This window comes from Dunckerocampus dactyliophorus, chromosome 1 (assembly GCF_027744805.1).
Source record: "Dunckerocampus dactyliophorus isolate RoL2022-P2 chromosome 1, RoL_Ddac_1.1, whole genome shotgun sequence".
NCBI classification, from domain to species: domain Eukaryota; kingdom Metazoa; phylum Chordata; class Actinopteri; order Syngnathiformes; family Syngnathidae; genus Dunckerocampus; species Dunckerocampus dactyliophorus.
Window position 1 is genome coordinate 39812199 of NC_072819.1, and position 20386 is coordinate 39832584.

The window sequence follows — 20386 nt, forward strand, 5'->3', positions numbered from 1 at the left end:
TTCCTGATTTCTGTTTTTTCATGTTCGTCACACTTAAATGTTTCAGATCATCAAACATATTTAAATATTAGTCAGTGATGACACAAATGAACACAAAATGGGAGAAAAAAAAATACAAAACCACGTGGCCCTGTGTGAAAAGGTGATTGCCCCCACAGTTGTCCCCCTCCAGAAAGAAAGTAATTGAGCTCTACCAGTCTGGAAAAGGTCATAAAGCCATTTCTAAAGCTTTGGGACTCCAGCCACCCACAGTGAGAGCCATTATCCACAAATGGCAAAAACATGGAACAGTGGTGAACAAAGAACTGCAGACCTCACTTGCCTCAGTTAAGGTCAGTGTTCATGACTCCACCATAAGAAAGACACTGGGCAAATACGGCCTGCATGGCAGAGCTCCAAGACGAAAACCACAACTGAACAAAAAGAACATTAAGGCTTGTCTCAATTTTGCCAGAAAACATCTTCATGAGCCCCAGGACCTTGGGGAAAATAAGGTGTGTGTCCCATTACATCTGGCGTAAAAGTAACGCAGAATTTCAGAAAAAGAACATCATACTAACAGTAAAATGTTGTGGTGGCAGTGTGATGATGCGGTTGTTTTGCTGCTTCAGGACCTGGAAGACTTGCTGTGATAAATGGAACCATGAATGCTGTCTACCAAAAAATCCTGAAGGAGACTGTCCGGCCATCTGTTGGTGACCTCACACTTAAACAAACTTGGGTTCTGCAGCAGGACAATGATCCAAAACACACCAGCGAGTTGAGTGGCCTGGTCAATGTTCTGACCTGAATCTTATTGAGATGCTGTGGCATGACCTTAAAAAGGCCGTTCATGCTGGAAAACCCCAATGTGGCTGAATTACAACAATTCTGCAAAGATGAGTTGGCTAAAATTCCTCCACAGTGCTGTAAGAGACTCATTGCAAGCCTTGTCGGTTTGGATTTCTTTTCTCCCTTCATTTAAAAGCTGCATTTTGTGTTCAGTTGTGTTGTCGTTGACTAATATTTAAATTTGTTAGATGATCTCAAACATTTAAGTGCAAAACATGCAAAAAAATAAGAACTCTGGAAGGGTGCAAACACTTTTTCACACCACTCTATAAGGCATTTCTAGACACCTCATTTAATACTCCTGCACAATTGACGGCTGTTTTTTTTAATGCTGGGCCTTGCCTTGGTAACTACGGTAACTAACTCAACCGGGTCGGCCTGGGAACATGCCACTGCTGACACAACACAACAGAGGGGGCGAGTTGGCACAGTCAGCGCCGCCCCTCACTACACGCAGAACACGCGCCGTGCATAGGACTCCACGATCTGTGGTTGGGGGGTGGGGGGTGGGGGGCATTTTGTGCAAGTGGACATACTATCGGCAAATGCTTATGGAGCTTCAAGTCAGCTCAAGGCTCTGCCACCAATTAGAGAATAAAGTTGCAGAATTCACCCGCTCGCCTGTCAGTCTGAACCAAAAGGTCCAGGGCCAAATTTCTGTCCCAGTCCACTCCTGCACAATCTATATAAGAGCTGTATCAAAAAGTATACCTTTAATTAAACACTAATGCTCAGTTTTGAGGTAAGCCAAGAGCATACAAAATAACAACCTGTGTTATAGTAAATGTTTATGAATGTACATACCTTGCCGGTTGTTTCTTTGGTTGATTTTCTCTACCACAGCATTTCTAAAGGCTTCTGCTTCATGCTGCTGAGCGAAATTCAGTCCAACTTGACAGTCCTGCATATATATGTCAGGAACATCATATCCTAAAGCACTCTCGAATAGTCACTTGTAGTGACTACGGTCTAACATCTTACAAACATTTGTGAAGCACATCAAAGGTATCAATGTCAGTGAAAAAGTTCAAATAAGGTCACGCTTACATCGGCAGCAAAGGTGTGAAAGTAGAACTCTGGTGAGGAGTAAACAATTTGGTTGTAGAGTTCTTGTTCCCACACCTGTCTCCCAGCCTGCATAGAGAATGTAATGTACCATTAGACATACTGTCTTTTTCAGCAAGACGGACTGTGTGACGTTTTACCTTCAAATCGTACATGCGAATGAAGTAGGAACGCTGAGGGTTGTCTTTAATGAAGCACACCACCCCTGTGTGCTGCAAGCTCCATGTAGATGGATTGTGAGGCAGTGCCTTGAACAACTGTGCCACTGCAGTGGCCATAGACTGTGCGCACACACACACAAACACACACACATACACATTCATTTGCACGTATATTTTCCGCTTTACATCACAAGTGTTTGAATGCACTTTCAGTTCTCTGAAGCAGCACGGAGACAAGCTGAGCTAAAATGAGACTTCTCCATCGATAGAAGACACAGACATACGTAGTGTCTAATTCTGCCACCAGAGGAAGAAATGGTTCAGCCACCATTTCCTGTTAAAACTACTCCTTTTCGATGACTGTTTATCTTACATTCAGCTTGCCCGACGAGGTATAGAATAGCACTTTAACTTTTTTCCCCCACAAATATTTAAAAGTGAGCGCCAGAAATAAAAATGAATAATAATTCCAGATAAAAAGTCAAGTAAGAAAAACAGAGATCTGAATATTTTGACACTTTTCTGGATCGACCTGAAGAACAAGCTGTAATTTAAACAGCCTCTCTTTTCATTTTGACAGTGAGATTAACTGCGAGAAAGTTAAACAACAACGGTGACAACTTACAGCACACCTTCTGCCAAGCAGACTCTCCAAGGCCTCGGTTTCCTGGAGGCTCAGCAGGGAGCTCCACATGCTCTCAGTCTTGCTTTTAGACCCTCGGCTCATGGTGCACCTTGAAGGTTAGTTGATGTAAGCCACATATGCAACACCGTCTTCTCAGCGCAGCCACATTCAAGGAAGTCGAGCCTCTTCTTTGTTACATTCACACTTCAACTCAGAGCAGGAAACTGATTACCACAGTTCTTCTCTAACCCCCCCTTCTCTTTCTCTCTCTCTCTCTCTCAAACCTATGTTACTTTAATTTTCCTTTAGCTCACGAGTGTCTCTGGATTAGTGGTGTCAAAACTTTTTCCACTGAGGGCCACATACTGGAAAATGAAAGGATGCAAGGGCCACTTTGATATTTTGTAAACCAACACATGTAGATATGCTAAGAAGTTATATATATTTCAGGAAATAATTGCATCTCAGCTTTGTGATATGGGTGAAAAAGTAGTATGAACATCCTTTTCCCCCAATTTTGCTGTTGAATGTTCCAAATATTTCAACTTTTTCTTAAATTTCATACATTTTCTCCTTGTAATATTTTGACTTTATTCCCATAATATTATAACAAGGGATGTCCGATATTGGCTTTTTTGCCAATAACCAATATGTTGATATTGTCCAGCATCAACGGATATTGTCCGATATCAACCGATACCGTTTTGTGTAACATCACATATCATGTCATGGAATTAACACATTGTGGTGACCCAAAATATTGTTTTAGACATTTTATACATTTCTTTTGGAGATTAATAAAGTATCTATCTACCTACCTACCTACCTACCTACCTACCTACCAAGTGTACTTTCGTTTCCTGGTCATGAGGTTGTTGTAGCCACTTAGCTATTGCTAAAGAGTTGTTGCTTGTTGTTGAGTGGTGAGTAAACTGATTGGTGTCAACTACCTCAACTCCTGTCTCGTTGTGAATCGCATCTCCACATTTGGTGACCCTTGACGTTGGTAAAAATGTCGACTGACAACAGAGACAGCGAGACCGTGCCGACGCCGCTACAAGTTAACGAGTTAGCGAACGTATCTGCGCAACACCCACGCCCGTGGTTTCAACATATCAAGCCAAGTATTTCCACGTATTGGCACCACTGTATGGCTCGATGACGGCAAGTACAGGAGCCCATAGGCCCATATATACAGCTGTTTTTTTATTATTGGTTTTCATTATAGAGAAAAACCTGATACCGATATCAACCTATATTACATTTTTATGGCAATATAGGGACTGATAATATCGGTGGGCCGATATTATCAGACATCCCAAATTATAACTTTTCCCCAACCTAATTTTCTACTTTTCCATTTTTATTATCTGTTTCTCATAATATTACAACTTTTAAAAAACAGATTTTTTCTTTAATATTTCAACTCAGTTCTACTAAAATGACATAATTTTTCGTTATAATATTACAAGTTTATTCTCGTTAAATTGTGACTTGCTAGAATAGGACTTTATTCTCGTAAAATTACAGCTGTTTTTTCCATTTCTGCCATTTTTTTCCTCTTAATTAGGACCTTATTCCCATAATATTTTGACTTAATTTGTTTTGTAATTTAAAAAAAAATTTTCCGCTACCTAATTTAAAAAAAAATTACAACTTTCTCTGTTGTTTTTATTTGTTTCAAATAATATTCGACTTAAAAAAATAGAACATCCCTGCTCTAGATGAACAAGTCAAAAGGGGGTACAAATGAGACACATTTTCTTGATATATTCAAGTTAAATTAATTTAACAATGTACAAGAAGAATCAACAATGTCAACACATATTTTTAGTCAAAATGTACATAGAAAAAAGGACAACAGACTTATAAGATCCACATGCCACTGATTGCCATGCTGGACAGTTGCTGCTAAAAACCTGTGTTATACTCTATAGCTCAATATTATACAGTAACTGCATTCTTTGCTTTGCAACAACAGATGATACCATTATGATTTGTCTGTTGACCTTCATTTACAGCAGCAAAAGCCCCAAAAACTGCATCATTTTCTGTTGCACAGTTTGCACAATCACCCTTCGGATTCCACAATAGTCGAACTGTCAGAGTCGGTTACTAAAACATCACATAACTTAAAGCAAAAGTCAACAAAATGTGCATACTGTTAAAATGGTTAGCATGGCACTAACCCTCATCTTTTAGGATGGATGCTATCTGCACAACATTTCACCATCAACTATTCAAGGTGCTCTGAAATGGAAACATTTGCATACCAAATGAAATGTTGCATTCATTTTGATGACGAGGAAGTTATTTGCATTGTGACATTGCCAGCTTTACTATATAGCCTGCAAATATGATATGGGAAGTAAATAAAGAGAACTTTGGCAGTGGCGTAGCTTTTCCACGAAACATGCATACTCATATCCTCAATGGGATTCCCATCTGAGTCATGTTGTTGCCATTTTTTCTTTTGTGTTTCACCACAAGCACCATCCTTTTTGTGGGGCACTGGCAAATGTTGCGTTCAGTCAGAACGTGCATCTGTGTTCTCCCCTCCATTGGTCTGCCCCTTCAGGAGTCAATTTATTTTGTGGTGTTAACAGCTAGCATGTGCTGATTGGCTGCTTGGAACAGCCAAGGTTAATGAATCGAAAGGAAGGGCTTTGGTTCACATTATGTCATCGTTTGGATCTCAGAGCACTGAGGGCATCTAGTGTCCACCTCCGCTCCGGTTCTCTCCGCTAACCCAGTCCATGCAGATAAATGACAAACTCACAATCATGAAGATGAATCCCACAGCAGCAAAGCATGCAGCCTGGAGGGAGAGAGAATATTGCTGCTTTAAATGATCATAGTGAAGCTACTTTGTGTACGATAGAGATAAGTGGAACCTGAATTTTGGGTCTTGACAGAAAGGGCTCTTGCTCTGACGGAATGATTCGTATGTAAAAGATTCCAGGTAGGATGAAAATGAGGCTGGGGGCTGATGTGGCTCCTGTAGAGGAATTAGGAGGACATAGTTCATGAGGTTGTTAGAAGCAGAGATGTTAGTGTCTTGCAAACACATACCGATAAGTCCAAAAATGTCACGGATGGAGGGCACAAAGATGACCAGCAGGTTGACCAAAAAGATTAGGAAAAACGCTATGGCAATGTGTCTGGCCCATTGGAAAGGCTTGTCGGGGCACAAGATCTGGAGGATGGCCCTGCGGATCTACACAGGAAGGTAAATGTCATACATGTATCACATCTTCTCAAAGGACAATGGTAATGGTTACATTTTATTTGGACATTCATACAAGGTACAATGGAATCACATAGTACAAGTCACAGTTCCACATGTCCAACATTTTTATGACACATACCTGTATTTGTTTTTGGGTAACTTGAAAAATGACAAATCTGGTCTTTTGGATCGTCTATTAGAGCAATTAATGGTTGAGCAGTGCGCCGAGGACATGTTTACAATGCAATGTTTCTATATTCTGCTCACCATCACGGCGGCCAAACCTACGCAGGGCATACTATGGAAGTGGATGCCCAGTTGACAGTCCTGTTCAATTCTAGAGTCCTCGGTCAACATACTTTTGGACAGAAACATCAACACAAATGGATGCGAGGTCATTGATGTAAAGTTTTCTCAGCAAGATTTTATTATTGACAGTGTCAAATGCCTTGTTGAGATCCAGGAACACAGCACCAATAACCGCACCCGGTCTAGCATGACTCTGGTGTTTTCTGTGAAATAACAGGGTGGAGTAATTGTCTCTAAAGCCAAACTGCATGGGGTGTTGAGCAAATGATGTGGTGTTTAAATGACTGATTATTTGCTTTGCTACCAGTTTCTCACAGTGTTCAATCTTGAACACTGTGGGTAATATACTGATGGGTCTGTAGTTTGCCATAAAATGAGGGTCTCCACTTTTAAAAATGGGAGGGACAACAGCTGGTTTCCACATACTTGGGAATTTTTGGGGGAAATTGCCAGATTAATAATTTTGGAGATTGGCCGTGTGATGTGCTGAGCACATCGAGCATCACTGTGTCCATACCAAAAATATCTTTACATTTGGATGGTCTAAGTAACTTAATAATGTGTGATACCTCTGATTCTGTGATATTTAATAAACTGAAAACTGGTTGATTTGCATCTGTTGAAAGGGTGTAAGCATCCACAGGTGCAAAACAGCTTTCTATGTTGGCCACGGAATCAATAAAGTAGCGGTTGAATGCCTCTTCCACAGCTGGAATATTATTTGTTGGTTTGATCATTTATTTTGATTTCTTAATTTCTTTTGGACGGTCACCTAACATACTCCGCTTGTTCCATATTATTTTAGCATTTCCATGAGATGTTTCAGTTACTGTAAGAAAGAAATCTGCCTTTATTTTCTGAATGATCTAACATTCTTATTTCTCAACGTGATGAAACATTCTCTGTCATGAATTGATTTAGTTTTATTTGCTATTCACAGGGCTCGGTCTAGTTTTATAATATCTGGTATCTGGGTTTATCCAAGGAAGCGTGTTTTTGGGCCGTTTGTAGGAGGACACTCAAGTCACAACTCACAGCAAGTGGCATTTTAGACTCAACGTACTCCAGTGACAATTCAACTCACAGCGACAGTAGTTCAAAATAAATGTGGTGTGGTCGAGACAGCCATCTGACAGGGCTTTTTTTGTCAGTTTTTGCTCAATATTTGTTCCACTTGTGGCTCAACATCAACTGCAACACCACTGTTTTCTCAAACTATGGTGTGGGCCAGGAGTCAAAAAGGATGTGTGCACGTTAATTGAGAGTAAAAAAAAAATAAAAAAAATCCTGTAATAGCTACAAAGTTTTGGTAAGTATTTTAAGGACTAGTGATAGCTTTGTTGCCACTGGCACAAGTATGAAATAGTTTTTGCATACGCTTTCTGGTTACCAAGATTAAATAGTGGTCTGATAATCCTGTTTCTCATTTTACAATTCTTTTTGTCTTAATGGTAAATATGACCAATATGACCATGATCAGTTTGTGTCTAGGTAGAGTTTGTTATTCTTGTTGGCTCGTTATTGACTTGTGTTAGCTCGTACCTGTCTGTGATTTGGCCCCCACATTTGAAAGGGGACATTTTATCCTGCAAATGTATGTTAAAATCCTCCATAATAATAACATCTTTTTTTATCTAACCTTTTAAGATAACTAATAAGTGTTTGTGGTGAAAAAGTCTACATGCTACTGAGACACCACACTGAAACTGTGAGGCCTATTCAAACAAACATAATTCATTAGCTACATATTTGACAGCATCACTTTGTACTACTACACTCCAAGTGTAGAACATAAGGGGAGCTACCTTGACGACATTTTCAGAGAGTAAAGTAAGACACCTCACCTCACCTCACCTCACCTCGCATAACAATACATGCTTCTGCACAGTGACTATGTATTGTCCCACTCTTGTCCATGTATGGATTGTATTGATTGATTTGACTTGGCAGTGTGTGCACAAGGATAAAAAGCAGACTGGGCTTTGTAATAGTGATGGCCGTATCAATTACGTGGCATCTACGGTATATAGCGATACTCAGGGAAGTATTGAATGAGGAGCGATTACTCTCATATCGATACTCATTAATAAATGAAAAGAGAGCATGTGTCACTTCCACATCTTTTATTGTAGCTTGCTACATGCAGGCTACCTGCATATGCATATGCAGGTTGTAGCATAAAATTTAACTGATTCATTCATGTCACGTAACCACTGACTGGAAAAGCAGTAACTCCATCCTGGAGTCAGTTAGCACAACAGTTGCTAATGTGTTAATAGAAAAATTAGTATTAAACACTGCCACATCATAAAAAACATCTAAAACGATAACTGTGCATTGCGAAGTTCGTGGAAACCTTGCACTCATTGAAATTTATGTCAGCGATAACAATCGTGATGTTTAGGACACGACATGATTTTTTGATATCCACACATAACAAAGTTAATCTTTTATTTGTGTGGAGTAATTTGGCCGCATATCTACAGTATAGTCTAGCTTCTTGCTTTGCAGCTGGTATGTCTTAGCAAAACGCTTCCCACACTAATTAATGAGTGTGACGGCAGCGGTAACGATTGCTATTGGATGTTCCTTTACTTCATCAGTATTATCTGTGCAGCAGAAATTGTGTGTTTTTTTGCAAACAGCACATCAACATCAATTGCAAATCATTTTACAGGATGCAAGTAAAATGAACTGGTGATGCAAAATTGTCTCATAGATTTCACTGATGATTGATGGATGATTTCAAATTCTAACTGGTGCGGATAAATTAAATAATATACTGTATTTCTCACCGGGAAGAGAACCACAGGTACAGTCAAAGTGACAGCCATGAGCACAGCCAGGCGCACACAAAGGACCAGGACATCCAGGGGATCCACGCGAATGTAAGTGTGCAACAGCTCGGACTCCACGGCACCTAGGGAGAGAAAAACAAACACCCCTTGACGCCCTGCTCATTCATCATGCTGTGAAACGTACATATGTGTATTAGGGTGACAACAAGCGGGTCATTCATTTGGAAGCGTTCACAGCGCGAGAACAAGGTGACCTTTGAGTCTTACCATAGAAGGTGAGGTAGCCAAAAAGAGCTGTTAGCAGGTACATGATAAACATGGCCAAGATGGAAATGTTGGCAACATTCTGCATTCGCTTCTTGGTGGCACTATGACCAAGCAGACAATAAGAAGTTTAATTGTACGCTCTCTTTGTGTGTAGATGATATACTCATTACTTACTCTCTTAGCTCAGTGTAGATGGGTAGCACCTCAGGGTGGCAGACAAATGCAAAAGCCAGAATTGGGATGGTGTATGCCGTCTAAAAAGCCATTAATGCCAAATGGTTATTTTAATATACATATGTTTCTTATCATCCTTTAATTATGATGTTGTTGACAGCACAGCTGAAGAAGAGAGGCCAGTGAATGTTTGAACTCACTTGTGAGTTGATGGTAAAGAACCTGGCATCACAAAAGTCTTCATCGTCCTCACTGAGTGTGATGTTGTCAGCAATGAAAGATGTGTTATGATGACTGTCCTCCAGTGGACAAGGGATTTTGAATTTCTTATAAATCACCTGGGAAGACAAACCCATCATTAATGATAAGGCTTAATTAAGGCACATTCAATAGAAAGCTTTGTTTTTGGGCTCAAGAGACTTACCGAAAAAAGGAAGAACACCATGCAAGAAAGGGAGAAGCCACTTGTATAACCCAAATAACCTGCAGGGTAACAATAGCATGGATTTAGAATTGATCAACACACCTCTATGGGTTATTTGATTTCAGTGTAGGATATGAAATGCTGTACGAACGGAGGAGATGTGCCATATGCAAAGGGTGAAAAATGTGACGACAGGATGCGAAAACATACCAAGTTGTTTCATGAGTGCAAGAGGAAGGATGATGGCAGCGCTAACAATGATGATCAAATAGTTTCCATTCAAGAACCACTCTCTAGGAGGCAGCCATACAAATAGATGAGGAAACAAATTCAGCGCACGATCTTTGGAACTGGAACAAGAGTACCAAGACGTCACCACTCTACTCACCCTGTGTTTTCATGTTTGCCAAGAAAAGCTTGAATCACCAGAGGGAGCTCAGACTTTACAATAAAGAGGTAGCTGGACATCGCTGGAAGAAAAATGTTGCAGTTGCGTTAAATCCTTCATGTTATTTCACCAATAAGGAGTTAAAATGAGAAGACGCTACCTCCAATGTTGTGTACTGTGATGATAACGGCGGCCAAAAGTTTCCCTGGAGGACCAAAAGCTCTGTTTCCAAGTTGCTCATATGCTCGGATGCCTGAAAAGACCCAAACCTTAGCAATGCAAGTCAGTTACATGTCTAAAAACCTGCATGTGCTCCTCTTACCAACAACTCCTGCACTTTTCAGCAGGAGGTGGATTGAATATGCTGAAAGAATAGCTATGAACACCAACAGGATTCTGAAATACACAAACACGAGTGGACACGAGAGTTAAGACCAAAATTATTCATAGGGCAAAGGGAGTTAAAGTAATAAGTGATAAGTAAATGACACAAGAAAGTGGCAATTGACTTTAAGGAGCTGTGCTAAAAATATCTGAATTAATTAAATACTGGCAATTTGAATTACAATTTACAACTTGAAAGGGTAACGAGCATTATATAGACCAGGGGTCAGCAACGTGAATGCATGATGGCTGAGTTCCGACTCGTGATCGGATGAGCACGAGGCGGACGGAGGAGCCGGTGTGTGCCTGCCTGCGTTCGTTGAGACATGAGACATTTTCCCCCTGCGGTGAGCTAACAATGCACATTCCCCCCCAAAAAGTTTTGAATTCTGGACAGATTTCTTTGTCCTCTCTGCCAACAATGCTGGCTTAGCTATAGGCTTGATATGTGGTGAGGAAAAGCAAAAAATGTTGAAAGACATTTTTTAAACAAGCACAATTTCTGAAAAGTAGTACCGTAATTGATTTCAAAGTAGACCTACACATGCAGTCCAGCCCTGGACATGCCAGGCTGGAACCAGGAACAACATAAGTCCACTGACTCAGTTTTTTAGTGAAGCAGTGCTAGCGAGCGAGCTAAAAGAAACAGGATGTCAGTTCACTTTGCTGCACATTTCTTAAGGCGTCAGCTAATGAGGCTTAACCAACGTACTATCACAACTCCACCACCTGGCATCCGTTACACATGCATACGGCATTCGCGTTTGTTCATTCTGTTGTTGGAAAAGGTAAAATTAATTAAAAGTATATAAGCTGTTATCTTTTGCAGCTCCAGACTATGTTTCTTTAGTGGGCAAGGGGACAAAATGGCTGTTTTGATAGTAAAGGTTGCCGACCCCTGATCTAGAGCATTTTACAATCCAATCCAATATTTGTATAGCACATTTTATAAACACTGTTTCCAAAGTGCCGTACAGACTAGTAAAACCATAAAAAAACAAGTAAACGTACAATTTACTACAGTAAAAACTACAACATCAAATAAAAACAAAGACACTTAGAACAGTAAAATATTTGAAACAACAAGTAAAAACAATAAAAGCAATAAATACAAGAAGTAAATACAATAAATAAAAATAAATAAATAAGTAAATAGAATTAAAATAAAATAAATAAATAAATAAATAAAACCATTTAAAACTAAAAAAAGAATAAAAGACACAGAGGACCACACCGAGTTAATAGCCAGAGAATAAAAGTGGGTTTTAAGACGAGACTTAAAGCTTTCAAATGTGGGGGCCGTTTTTACATGAGGGGGGAGAGTGTTCCACAGCTTGTGGGGAGATGTACTAAGGGGCCACTGTATTCAATTAAAAAAAATTTTTAAACAAAAACCTTAAAATCAATTCTAAAACGCCCAGGCAACCAGTGCAGGGAGGCTAAAATTGGGGTAACATGCTCCCTCTTTTTGGTTCCTGTTAAAAGCCGTGCTGCAGAGTTCTGGACTAACTGCAAGCGAGAGAGTAATTTGTGGTTTATTCCAGAGTAAAGCGCGTTACAGTAGTCCAGACGTGACGAAATAAAAGCGCGCATGGCTTGTTCGAAATGTCGCAAAGATAAAAACAATTGAATTTTAAATCAATTAAATACATTTAAACTAGGGCTGTCAATCGACTAAAATATTTAGTCATGACTTATCACATTCTGTCCATAGCTAACTCGTGATTAATTGCAATTAATGGCAGATAGATAGAATTAAAAAAAAATCTGTAGCTTACAAATGTCATTTTAAAATCTTTAATACTCCTATCAACATGGGACTGGATAATTCCATTCCATTCCATTCCATTTTCCTCCGCTTATCCGGGTCCGGGTCGCGGGGGCAGCAGTCTCAGTAGGGAAGCCCAGACTTCCCGGTCCCCGACCACCTCCTCCAGCTCCACCGGGAAGACACCAAGGCGTTCCCAGGCCAGCTGTGAGACATAATCCCTCCAGCGTGTCCTAGGTCTTCCCCGGGGCCTTCTCCCTGCTGGGCATGCCCGAAACACCTCACCAGGGAGGCGTCAGGGAGGCGTCCGGGAGGCATCCGGACTAGATGCCCGAGCCACCTCAGCTGGCTCCTCTCGATGTGAAGGAGCAGCGGCTCTACTCTGAGCTCCTCCCGGATAACCGAGCTCCTCACCCTGGGACTGGATAATATGTTGGCTTTATGCAAATTTTGTGTTAAACGCCTCAGCACATGTGAGGTCATGTGAGGGTATGTACAAGTAGACATTGGCAAGGTAAACTGGCCATCCCTCAAATAGCATTCTCTCCCAGCAAGATGGGTTTGCTTGGAGATTTCCATTTTCTATGTCGCTTAAGGTAATTCTCATTAGGATCGCGGGGGTATGCTGGAGCCTGTCCCAGCTGACTTTGGGCGAGAGGCATGCATGTTTTGGGAATGTGGGAGGAAACCGGAGTACGCATCGGGAGAACATCAGCAAACTCTACACAGAAATGGGATTCGAACCCAGATCTTCCGATCTCCGGAATGTGCTAACCACTGAGCCACCGTGCGGCTGTGCTCAAGAAGAAGTTCACAGAAGCCCATATAGTGCAGTCAGGCTGTAGCTTATACTTCACTTCGAAACACTCTTTTACACACGCACACACTTTAATACACAACATCAACATCAACATGCAGCGATATTCTGTTCTCTTTGACAAGCACAGCAGTTCAAGCACAAACACTAATAAATTGCTCATGAATAATAATAATGACGCTAATAAATTCACTCATCAGCCTTTACTGCTATCACATTGAGCTGCTCACTTCCGCATTTGTTATCACATACTTGTACTAAGCTGACACAAGCCAAATACAGTAGTCAATACTGTCTTTGGGTGTGCCTGTCAGTAGGTAGCAGCTCGTTACCCAACTTTTAGCTAACAATTCAAAGAAAAAAAAAAAGGATCGTGTGTAAAAAAAAATTGGTAGGTGGGACACTCCTATGTCACTGTATAAATGGTAATAAAAAAATACCTGCGCTCCAGCACACACTACAGCGTCTTCAGGTTCAGTTGCAGTGTGGGCATAGTGACGCTGGCTGTATGCAGTGCCACGACATCTCTCAGTGGCTGTACATTTTTATGAACGCTCTCTATCATCTCCAGGGTGCTGTTCCATCTCGTCCCATGTCCCGTCTTCCAGGGCTTTGAGGCTCAACTTGCTATTCAAAATACCCTTTTCTTTGTCCATTTCTGATCGATATTCACTCTCACTTGTTGCTAAACATCAACCACAACACCGCTGCATTTCCCAAAACTACAATGTGGACAGAGGGTCAAACAGGATGCGCGTATGTTAACAGCTCGTAAAAAAAAAATAGTGCCGTTATTGAGAATTTGCGTTAACTCGTTATTATCGCGTTAACTTTTACAGCCCTAATTTAAACCACTGAATATACCTGTGTGGATGATGCACCTGAAAGTGATTTTTGGACATGGCACTTTTTCTTCAAAGTGTAAAAAATAATCAGGAAAATGGCAATGAAATAAATAAATACATACATACATGTATAAATAAAATGTATGAACACTGTATACACACACACACACATATGAACATCTTGATAGGTAAGACTATCATGGTAAATTTATTTCAGGAGTTCACTTCAAAAAGTAAAACTGCAGTTTTTCTGTTGCTTTGACACACACAAGCTAAGCATTTCCAGAACTATTTCAGAGTTTCTAAATGCATTAATCACTTTTATGATTATATCTTGCAATTAAATAAAAAAACGAAATTCAGTGAAATTGTTTTGACTTCACATTACCTTTTTTTTTTTTTTTTTAGCATATTAACAGCAAAAACTTGCTGAGCCTTTAAAAGTTCTCTATGAGTCTACGTTGAACTTGTGAAATAAATGAACTTTTGCACGACTTCCTAATTGAACAAAATACACCTGTATCATCATCTCTTAAACTTTTTTTTTTTTTACCACTTTCTTCTGTTATTTCCAACTAGAAGATACTCATTCACCACATAAAAAAGACACAGACAGGTATTTGGCCACGGTATGAACTGTTTTGGGCTTAACTTTAGTGTTGTTACTTCATATAAGAGAGTGGTTAGTATGAAAATCAATGCTTTAAACCTGAAAATGTCTTATTCAACAACAACCTCATACCCCTATCCTCTTCTTCCCCACCACGGGACAGCACAAGGCTGATCCAGGCAGGCGTGTGTTGGATCTGATCACTACAGGCTATATTTAACCTCCTAAACCAGATTTAGGGAAGCTCTGTGTGCGTGTGTGTGTGAGTGTGTGAGTGAGAGAGAGAGAGAGAGACAGACAGAGGGAGCTCAAATGTGCAATCTGACAGATCAGGCCCTCATGCTGCAGAACTTGTATATGTTTCACCTACACCCTGTGACGCTCCGCCCACGGAAATTCACAATCACTTTGAGATGTACAAACATGTGCCAACACACATACAGACGGTTAGATGAATGCACACACCCATACACCCATAAATTATGTGACTCTTTATGTGTGCGTGAAGCACACATGTGCTTGTTAAGTAACTGTTAAAGAGGTGAACAGATGAGTTCAGACAAAAGCGGCGAGAAAGTCTTCACATAAAAATGCATCGAAAAAGGCCACCAGAGATGACATGTGACTAATACAATGTAATAAACACTGGCGCACGCTCACATGTTAGCTGTCCCATACTCACATAAAAAGAATGATTCCGGTGTTGGACATTGCAAAGGCCAGTCCCAGAATTCCACTGCCCATTATGGCATTACTGAGGTTAAAAATGGACATTCCGAAAGAGGTCTTCCCCTCAAACTGCACCAAATGGAGATCATAAAGAACGATCAGTGAATGAGTGAGGTCGGTGAATAGTTTCAACACGTGAGTAAGAGCAACTCACATCTGTGAAGTGGGTTTCTTTTTTGGCACCACCTTTGTGAGGGAGGAACTCCTCATGTTCAGCCATGGCATCCAGGCCATCAAACCTACAAAGCAAATAAAGCCCAACATGAATGCTTTGGGATTTATCAACCATCAACCATCATGCACCTTGTACGAGGGCCAAACCTTACTTTGCCTAAGCCTTATTTATTGGTTTGAACGCAAACTCATTTGTTTATGATAGGCAGGTATTCCGCTACGTATGGTCACATGAATTTTGGGTGGGACTCATTTAAGTGGTAAATTAGCATTTGGGAAAATAAACCCTACTATTTTTAATGAAGCAAAAAGAAAACAAACACATTGCGGCTACATGTTGAGACGCTTCGGTGAAGAAACTGTCATTTGTTGTGCCATGTATAAACATTATAAACATTATATAACACATACGGTATAACATATTCAAATTCCATGTCAGTTTGAGTTCCAAAATAAAAAAACGATTAATTTTTTTGATCATAAGCCTTTCCGTTTTTTAAAAGTAGTTGTGGCTGAATTGTGAACAATGCAGCATATGATCAAAAAGGCCCTCGGCACGATGACCCAGGCCAGTGGCAAGTCCGAACGTGATGCCCCTGAGCAAGGCATCATCACCTTCCTCCTCCGTCCGAGAAAGCTACTCACCCGCCATCGCGACTGTGTCCATTCATCTTCTGAAGCTCCATTCTGATGAAGTATGAGTGTAGACTTGCTAGACTGGTGAAACCCTCTCTTCCAGAGCTCACCTTGCTGAAAGTGGAAAGAAAAAGGCCCAAACATTTATCTTAAGACTGTAATCCTGTCAAGATGTGTGCTTAACTTCAGCTGGGATTGTTTTAGCGCTGCATTCATTTTGTCTTATAAAAAGGCTAATTTGACCACCGTGTGCAGGAAAATCGCAAGCAGGTGAACCTCAAAATGCTGCAAACGATTTGATGTTGATGTTTTTTCTTCGATTAAAGGACTATAGTGATTGTATTTTACATCAGTTATGATATGTTAAATAAACACAAAGTGGTAAAGGCCGTGAGAAGAGCTGTCCTGAGGCGTACGCCCATTTGGGGCGCATTTTTTTTTGCCTCCTTTGTTCTGAGTGGTTCAGAAATTCCTTGGCAAACATACACTTTCTGATTCCAGGATCAGCACATCGTGGTTGTGTGAAGATCGTGTCACAGCAATGTGCTGTATCTACACAAAGCTGGTATGGATCGACTCTGAGGAGGAGTGTAGGTCTGCACTCGTGCCACAGGGTCATGAGATACTTGCCTTTTCTTCAGGTCACACAGACGCCTTCAGGATTCTCACATGACACAAAAGGCAAGTGTCAAACAACTGTGTTAAATGCCAGACAAAGTTCTCATAAAACACTAGGCTTTTTACTCTCACTCCTACACTGGTCATAAAAGAGGACTGCTGACGTAGAATGATCCTTAAAGCACGGCAGAAGACCACACGCTAAAAGGCTTATTGTGTGAATGCTGCTATTTAGACCCCCGTTGTGGGCATCAGTCAAGTTTGATGGAATTTATTTCTAGACTTACGGACAAAACGCACTGATCACATCACTGAAAAAAAGCATAGACTACTTGTAAATATGAGGACTGCTCATTTTACACACCAGGTCAAGTTCTTAAACAGAGGAAAAATGACCAAAGTAATATAAACTACTGCAATGTGTTAAAGTAAAAGTTAAGTAAAAGTTAAATAAACGATACATTCAATTAGATGTGAATGATAAAAGAAAACAGTATAACTATTACTATGACTACTATCACTGCTCCCAGTTCTGCATGGCGTTCCACATGGGTCTGTCTGATGCAAGACTGGCTCACTATTGACAGTTACTCCCTCCACTCCCTTCTTCAACATGTACAACACAAGGACATGGAGGAGGTCACTTACCAGGTGTGAAAGAATGAGGCTTCTTTTCTTTCCACTAATAAAAGTCCTGGAAATGGACAGAAAGAATCCTTGCGCTCAGCTTTCACACTATTCCTGTGTATAATTATTGCTTTAAACCCAGGAGTGACTCCAGAGCTCGTGGTAGAGGAGCAAGGAGAGAGTGAGAGAGATTAGACTGGGAGGGAGTAAAGGGGAAAGGGAACACCCATCGTTATTAACCCTTTGTTAAGCCACAGGTAGTGTCCCCTGCAGAGACACTGATGGCTTCGCTCACCAGGTGTCTTCATTCAGAAGGCGTCAACACTCAGGGAAGCTTGCAGACAGTGTGCATATTCAGAGCTGCACTACAAGTCAGTCAACCACCATGGTGCACACACACGCAAGCAGGGACCCATTACAATGCCAGTTGTACTTATGCAAGCGGAGAGGAGGGGCAAAGCGGGTGTCACCTGAGGTGGGCTATGTTGCGACATGAGGATACTCACAGACACTTCTCTTCTCACGGTGATGCTAATTGGTTAAGCAGATAAGTGCTTTTTTAAGGTTGCCAGCATGTGATTGTGCTTACGGGTGGAAAGAAGTTATCATGTAAGTAAGTCCCTGACCTGAAACGAAAGTGGGAATGACAGAATCTATATATATTGTATACGCAGCACATGGAGGAAGATGCAAGAAGAACATTTTGACAAAACTAGGACGACTTCTATTGGAGGTGGGGTGAGGAAGGAGATTTCAGTTGGCCGATAAGGTTGAACAAAACTGAGATATGAGTTTTGTCTGAACGCCCAAGAAACACCCATTTGCATTATCTCAGCATGACAGTAATCCTTCACTGGAACATGTGTCCTACGCCAGCAGTCCACTGTGGGGCTGAAACTAACGATTATGTTCTCTAGTCGATTACTGTCATCTGAAGCTTGTCGTTTCAATTAATTGAGTTAGGGTCGGTTAGGCCCTAGACAGACCAAATCAATATGAACCAAACAAACAGTTAGTGGTTTGGGCCGGAACATATGAGAAAATAAGCAAAAATTTTGACCGCTGTTTTCCAAAGTCAAAGCTGAGGTGTGTGAATATCTTGTTTTGCCTGAAACACAAAGATGATAGCTCTGCTTTCATAGATGGCGAAGGAAAGTAAAAAATAATCACATTTGAGAGGCTGAAATCAGAGGATATTTACATTTTTCAATCATTCATTCATTAAAAAAAAAAAATTATTTCGGGCCGCACGGTGGTCTAGTGGTTAGCATGTTGGCCAACACAGGAACAGGCTGGAGATCGGAAAGACCTGGGTTGGATTCTCCCTCGGGCATTTCCGTGTGGAGTTTGCATGTTCTCCCTGTGTGAGTGTGGGTTTTCTCCGGGTACTCTGGCTTCCTCCCACATTCCCAAAAACATACAGGTGAGGTTAATTGGCGACTCTAAATTGTCCATAGGTATGAATGTGAGTGTGAATGGTTGTTTGTCTATATGTGCCCTGTGATTGGCTGGCGACCAGTCCAGGGTGTACCCCGCTTGTCGCCCAAAGTCAGCTGGGATAGGCTTCAGCATGCCCCCGTGACCCTAATGAGGCTGACGCGGTATAGAAAATGGATGGATGGATGGAAAAAATTATTTCAATACCCAAATCGTTATTGAATAATTGATTAATCGTTGATTCATCAATGAATGGTTGCAGCTCTAGTCCTCCGCAATATACAGTAGCTCAAATTTACTTGCTTTCTTTAAATTCTTTGTTCTGGAACCAACCATCATCCCTTAAACAAGTGCTGACCCAAATTGAAGAAATTTTTAAACTCAAATATCTTTTTGGCAATGAAAAGTTAAAGTGCAGTTTAAATTTGAGGTAGTGCAAAATAACACTGTGCCAACACGAACAACATTATTTCAGGAAGAATAAGTGTTTTCCACAAACACAAAAATTATTTCACCAAAAAGGTTGTCCGTACAGTATATGGTATATCTGAGGAGTGCGGTTGCCCTGATTCAACTCTTCAAATCAACAAAAAAAAACAAAAAAGTGGTGTGCACTTTGTGGTGGCCTAGCAAGCAAATAGCTAAGACAAGAATGTGAGCTGCATTCACGAACATCGGGCCGTTACATTATTTTTGTATGATTTTTTTGTTTGCCCAGGCAAAGAGAGAGTTGAGAGTTACTGCCCAAAACGGAAGCACATTCTCATATCTGCTGCAGTATGTATGCATCTCATTTGGTGAGAGCACACACAGATGGCAGAGATTCTTCACTGTGTGACCTTTATGACACGTCATCAGCTTAATTTAACATACAATCTATTTTTATGTACCATCCATCCATTCATTTTCTTCGCCGCTTATCCTCATTAGGGTCGCGGGGGCATGCTGGAGCCTATCCCAGCTGACTTCGGGCGAGAGGCGGGGTACACCCTGGACTGGTCGCCAGCCAATCGCAGGGCACATATAGACAAACAACCATTCACACTGACATTCATACCTATGGACACTTTAGAGTCGCCAATTAAACTAACATGCATGTTTTTTGCAATGTGTGTACTAGTTATTCAAAATCTCATGTGTGCTGTATTTGTTGTTTGTCAAATATATGAGAAAATGGTGTCCAAATATTGAGACAGCAGAGTCAGTTTCTTGAAGCGTTTTCCAACAAACTGTGAGCCATCCCTAAGGGCAAACACTTATAGAGTAAGAGAAGATCTAGCCTGCTGGTTCACAAGAAATTCTACTTCTCAGCTGTAATAGGAGAGTAAGAGAGAGGAGAGGAGGCGGCAATTGTTTGCATGAAGACATATCCTGTCATGTCACAAGCTACTCCCACTTCCTGCAGGATGCCCTGGGCACACATGATACTCAGCTACTTGCAATGATCCACATTTTCTCTCACTTTCAGGG

At 40.9% G+C, this 20386-nt stretch overlaps 2 protein-coding genes and 1 long non-coding RNA gene across 5 annotated transcripts in view; 1 reads left to right on the forward strand and 2 right to left on the reverse strand.

Annotated features, from left to right (window-relative positions):
- Positions 1-3021, reverse strand: part of wasb (WASP actin nucleation promoting factor b) — a 6677-nt gene extending 3656 nt beyond the window's left edge. For both annotated transcript variants that reach the window (XM_054775433.1, XM_054775424.1), the window contains exons 1-4: positions 2683-3021; positions 2037-2177; positions 1879-1965; positions 1636-1732 (exon numbers count right to left, since the gene is read on the reverse strand). In XM_054775433.1, coding sequence (XP_054631408.1) covers positions 1636-1732; positions 1879-1965; positions 2037-2177; positions 2683-2784 — 427 coding nt within the window. In that variant the 5' untranslated portion in view covers positions 2785-3021. The remainder of the gene's footprint in view (positions 1-1635; positions 1733-1878; positions 1966-2036; positions 2178-2682) is intronic.
- Positions 1-17168, forward strand: part of LOC129180973 (uncharacterized) — a 17787-nt gene extending 619 nt beyond the window's left edge. The window contains exons 2-3 of one of the 2 annotated variants that reach the window (XR_008570331.1): positions 2638-2798; positions 16736-17168. This is a non-coding gene — a long non-coding RNA (uncharacterized LOC129180973). Of the gene's footprint in view, positions 1-2637; positions 2799-2991; positions 3872-16735 lie in introns of those variants that run through there. The other variant, XR_008570330.1, reaches the window with a different exon arrangement.
- Positions 4322-17868, reverse strand: LOC129180969 (sodium-coupled neutral amino acid transporter 3-like). The gene is made up of 16 exons (XM_054775447.1): positions 17501-17868; positions 16244-16348; positions 15579-15663; positions 15378-15493; positions 10594-10667; positions 10432-10524; positions 10272-10353; positions 10094-10176; positions 9884-9942; positions 9660-9797; positions 9460-9539; positions 9286-9386; positions 9016-9140; positions 5755-5899; positions 5577-5680; positions 4322-5500 (listed from the first exon to the last, which is right to left on the reverse strand). The coding sequence occupies exons 2-16, from the start codon at positions 16282-16284 to the stop codon at positions 5396-5398; spliced, it is 1431 nt and encodes a 476-aa protein (XP_054631422.1). The 5' UTR covers positions 16285-16348; positions 17501-17868; the 3' UTR covers positions 4322-5395.
- Between the last annotated feature and the right edge of the window lie 2518 nt (positions 17869-20386).

Excerpts from the sequence above, each read along its gene's own strand:
- LOC129180969 (XM_054775447.1), bottom strand. The coding sequence starts at position 16,284 with ATGGAGCTTCAGAAGATGAATGGACACAGTCGCGATGGCGG. Across the intron at positions 9,943-10,093 it reads TGCACTCATGAAACAACTTG|GTTATTTGGGTTATACAAGT; the intron begins GTATGTTTTCGC and ends GTTACCCTGCAG. Across the intron at positions 5,681-5,754 it reads TGACATTTTTGGACTTATCG|GAGCCACATCAGCCCCCAGC; the intron begins GTATGTGTTTGC and ends ATTCCTCTACAG.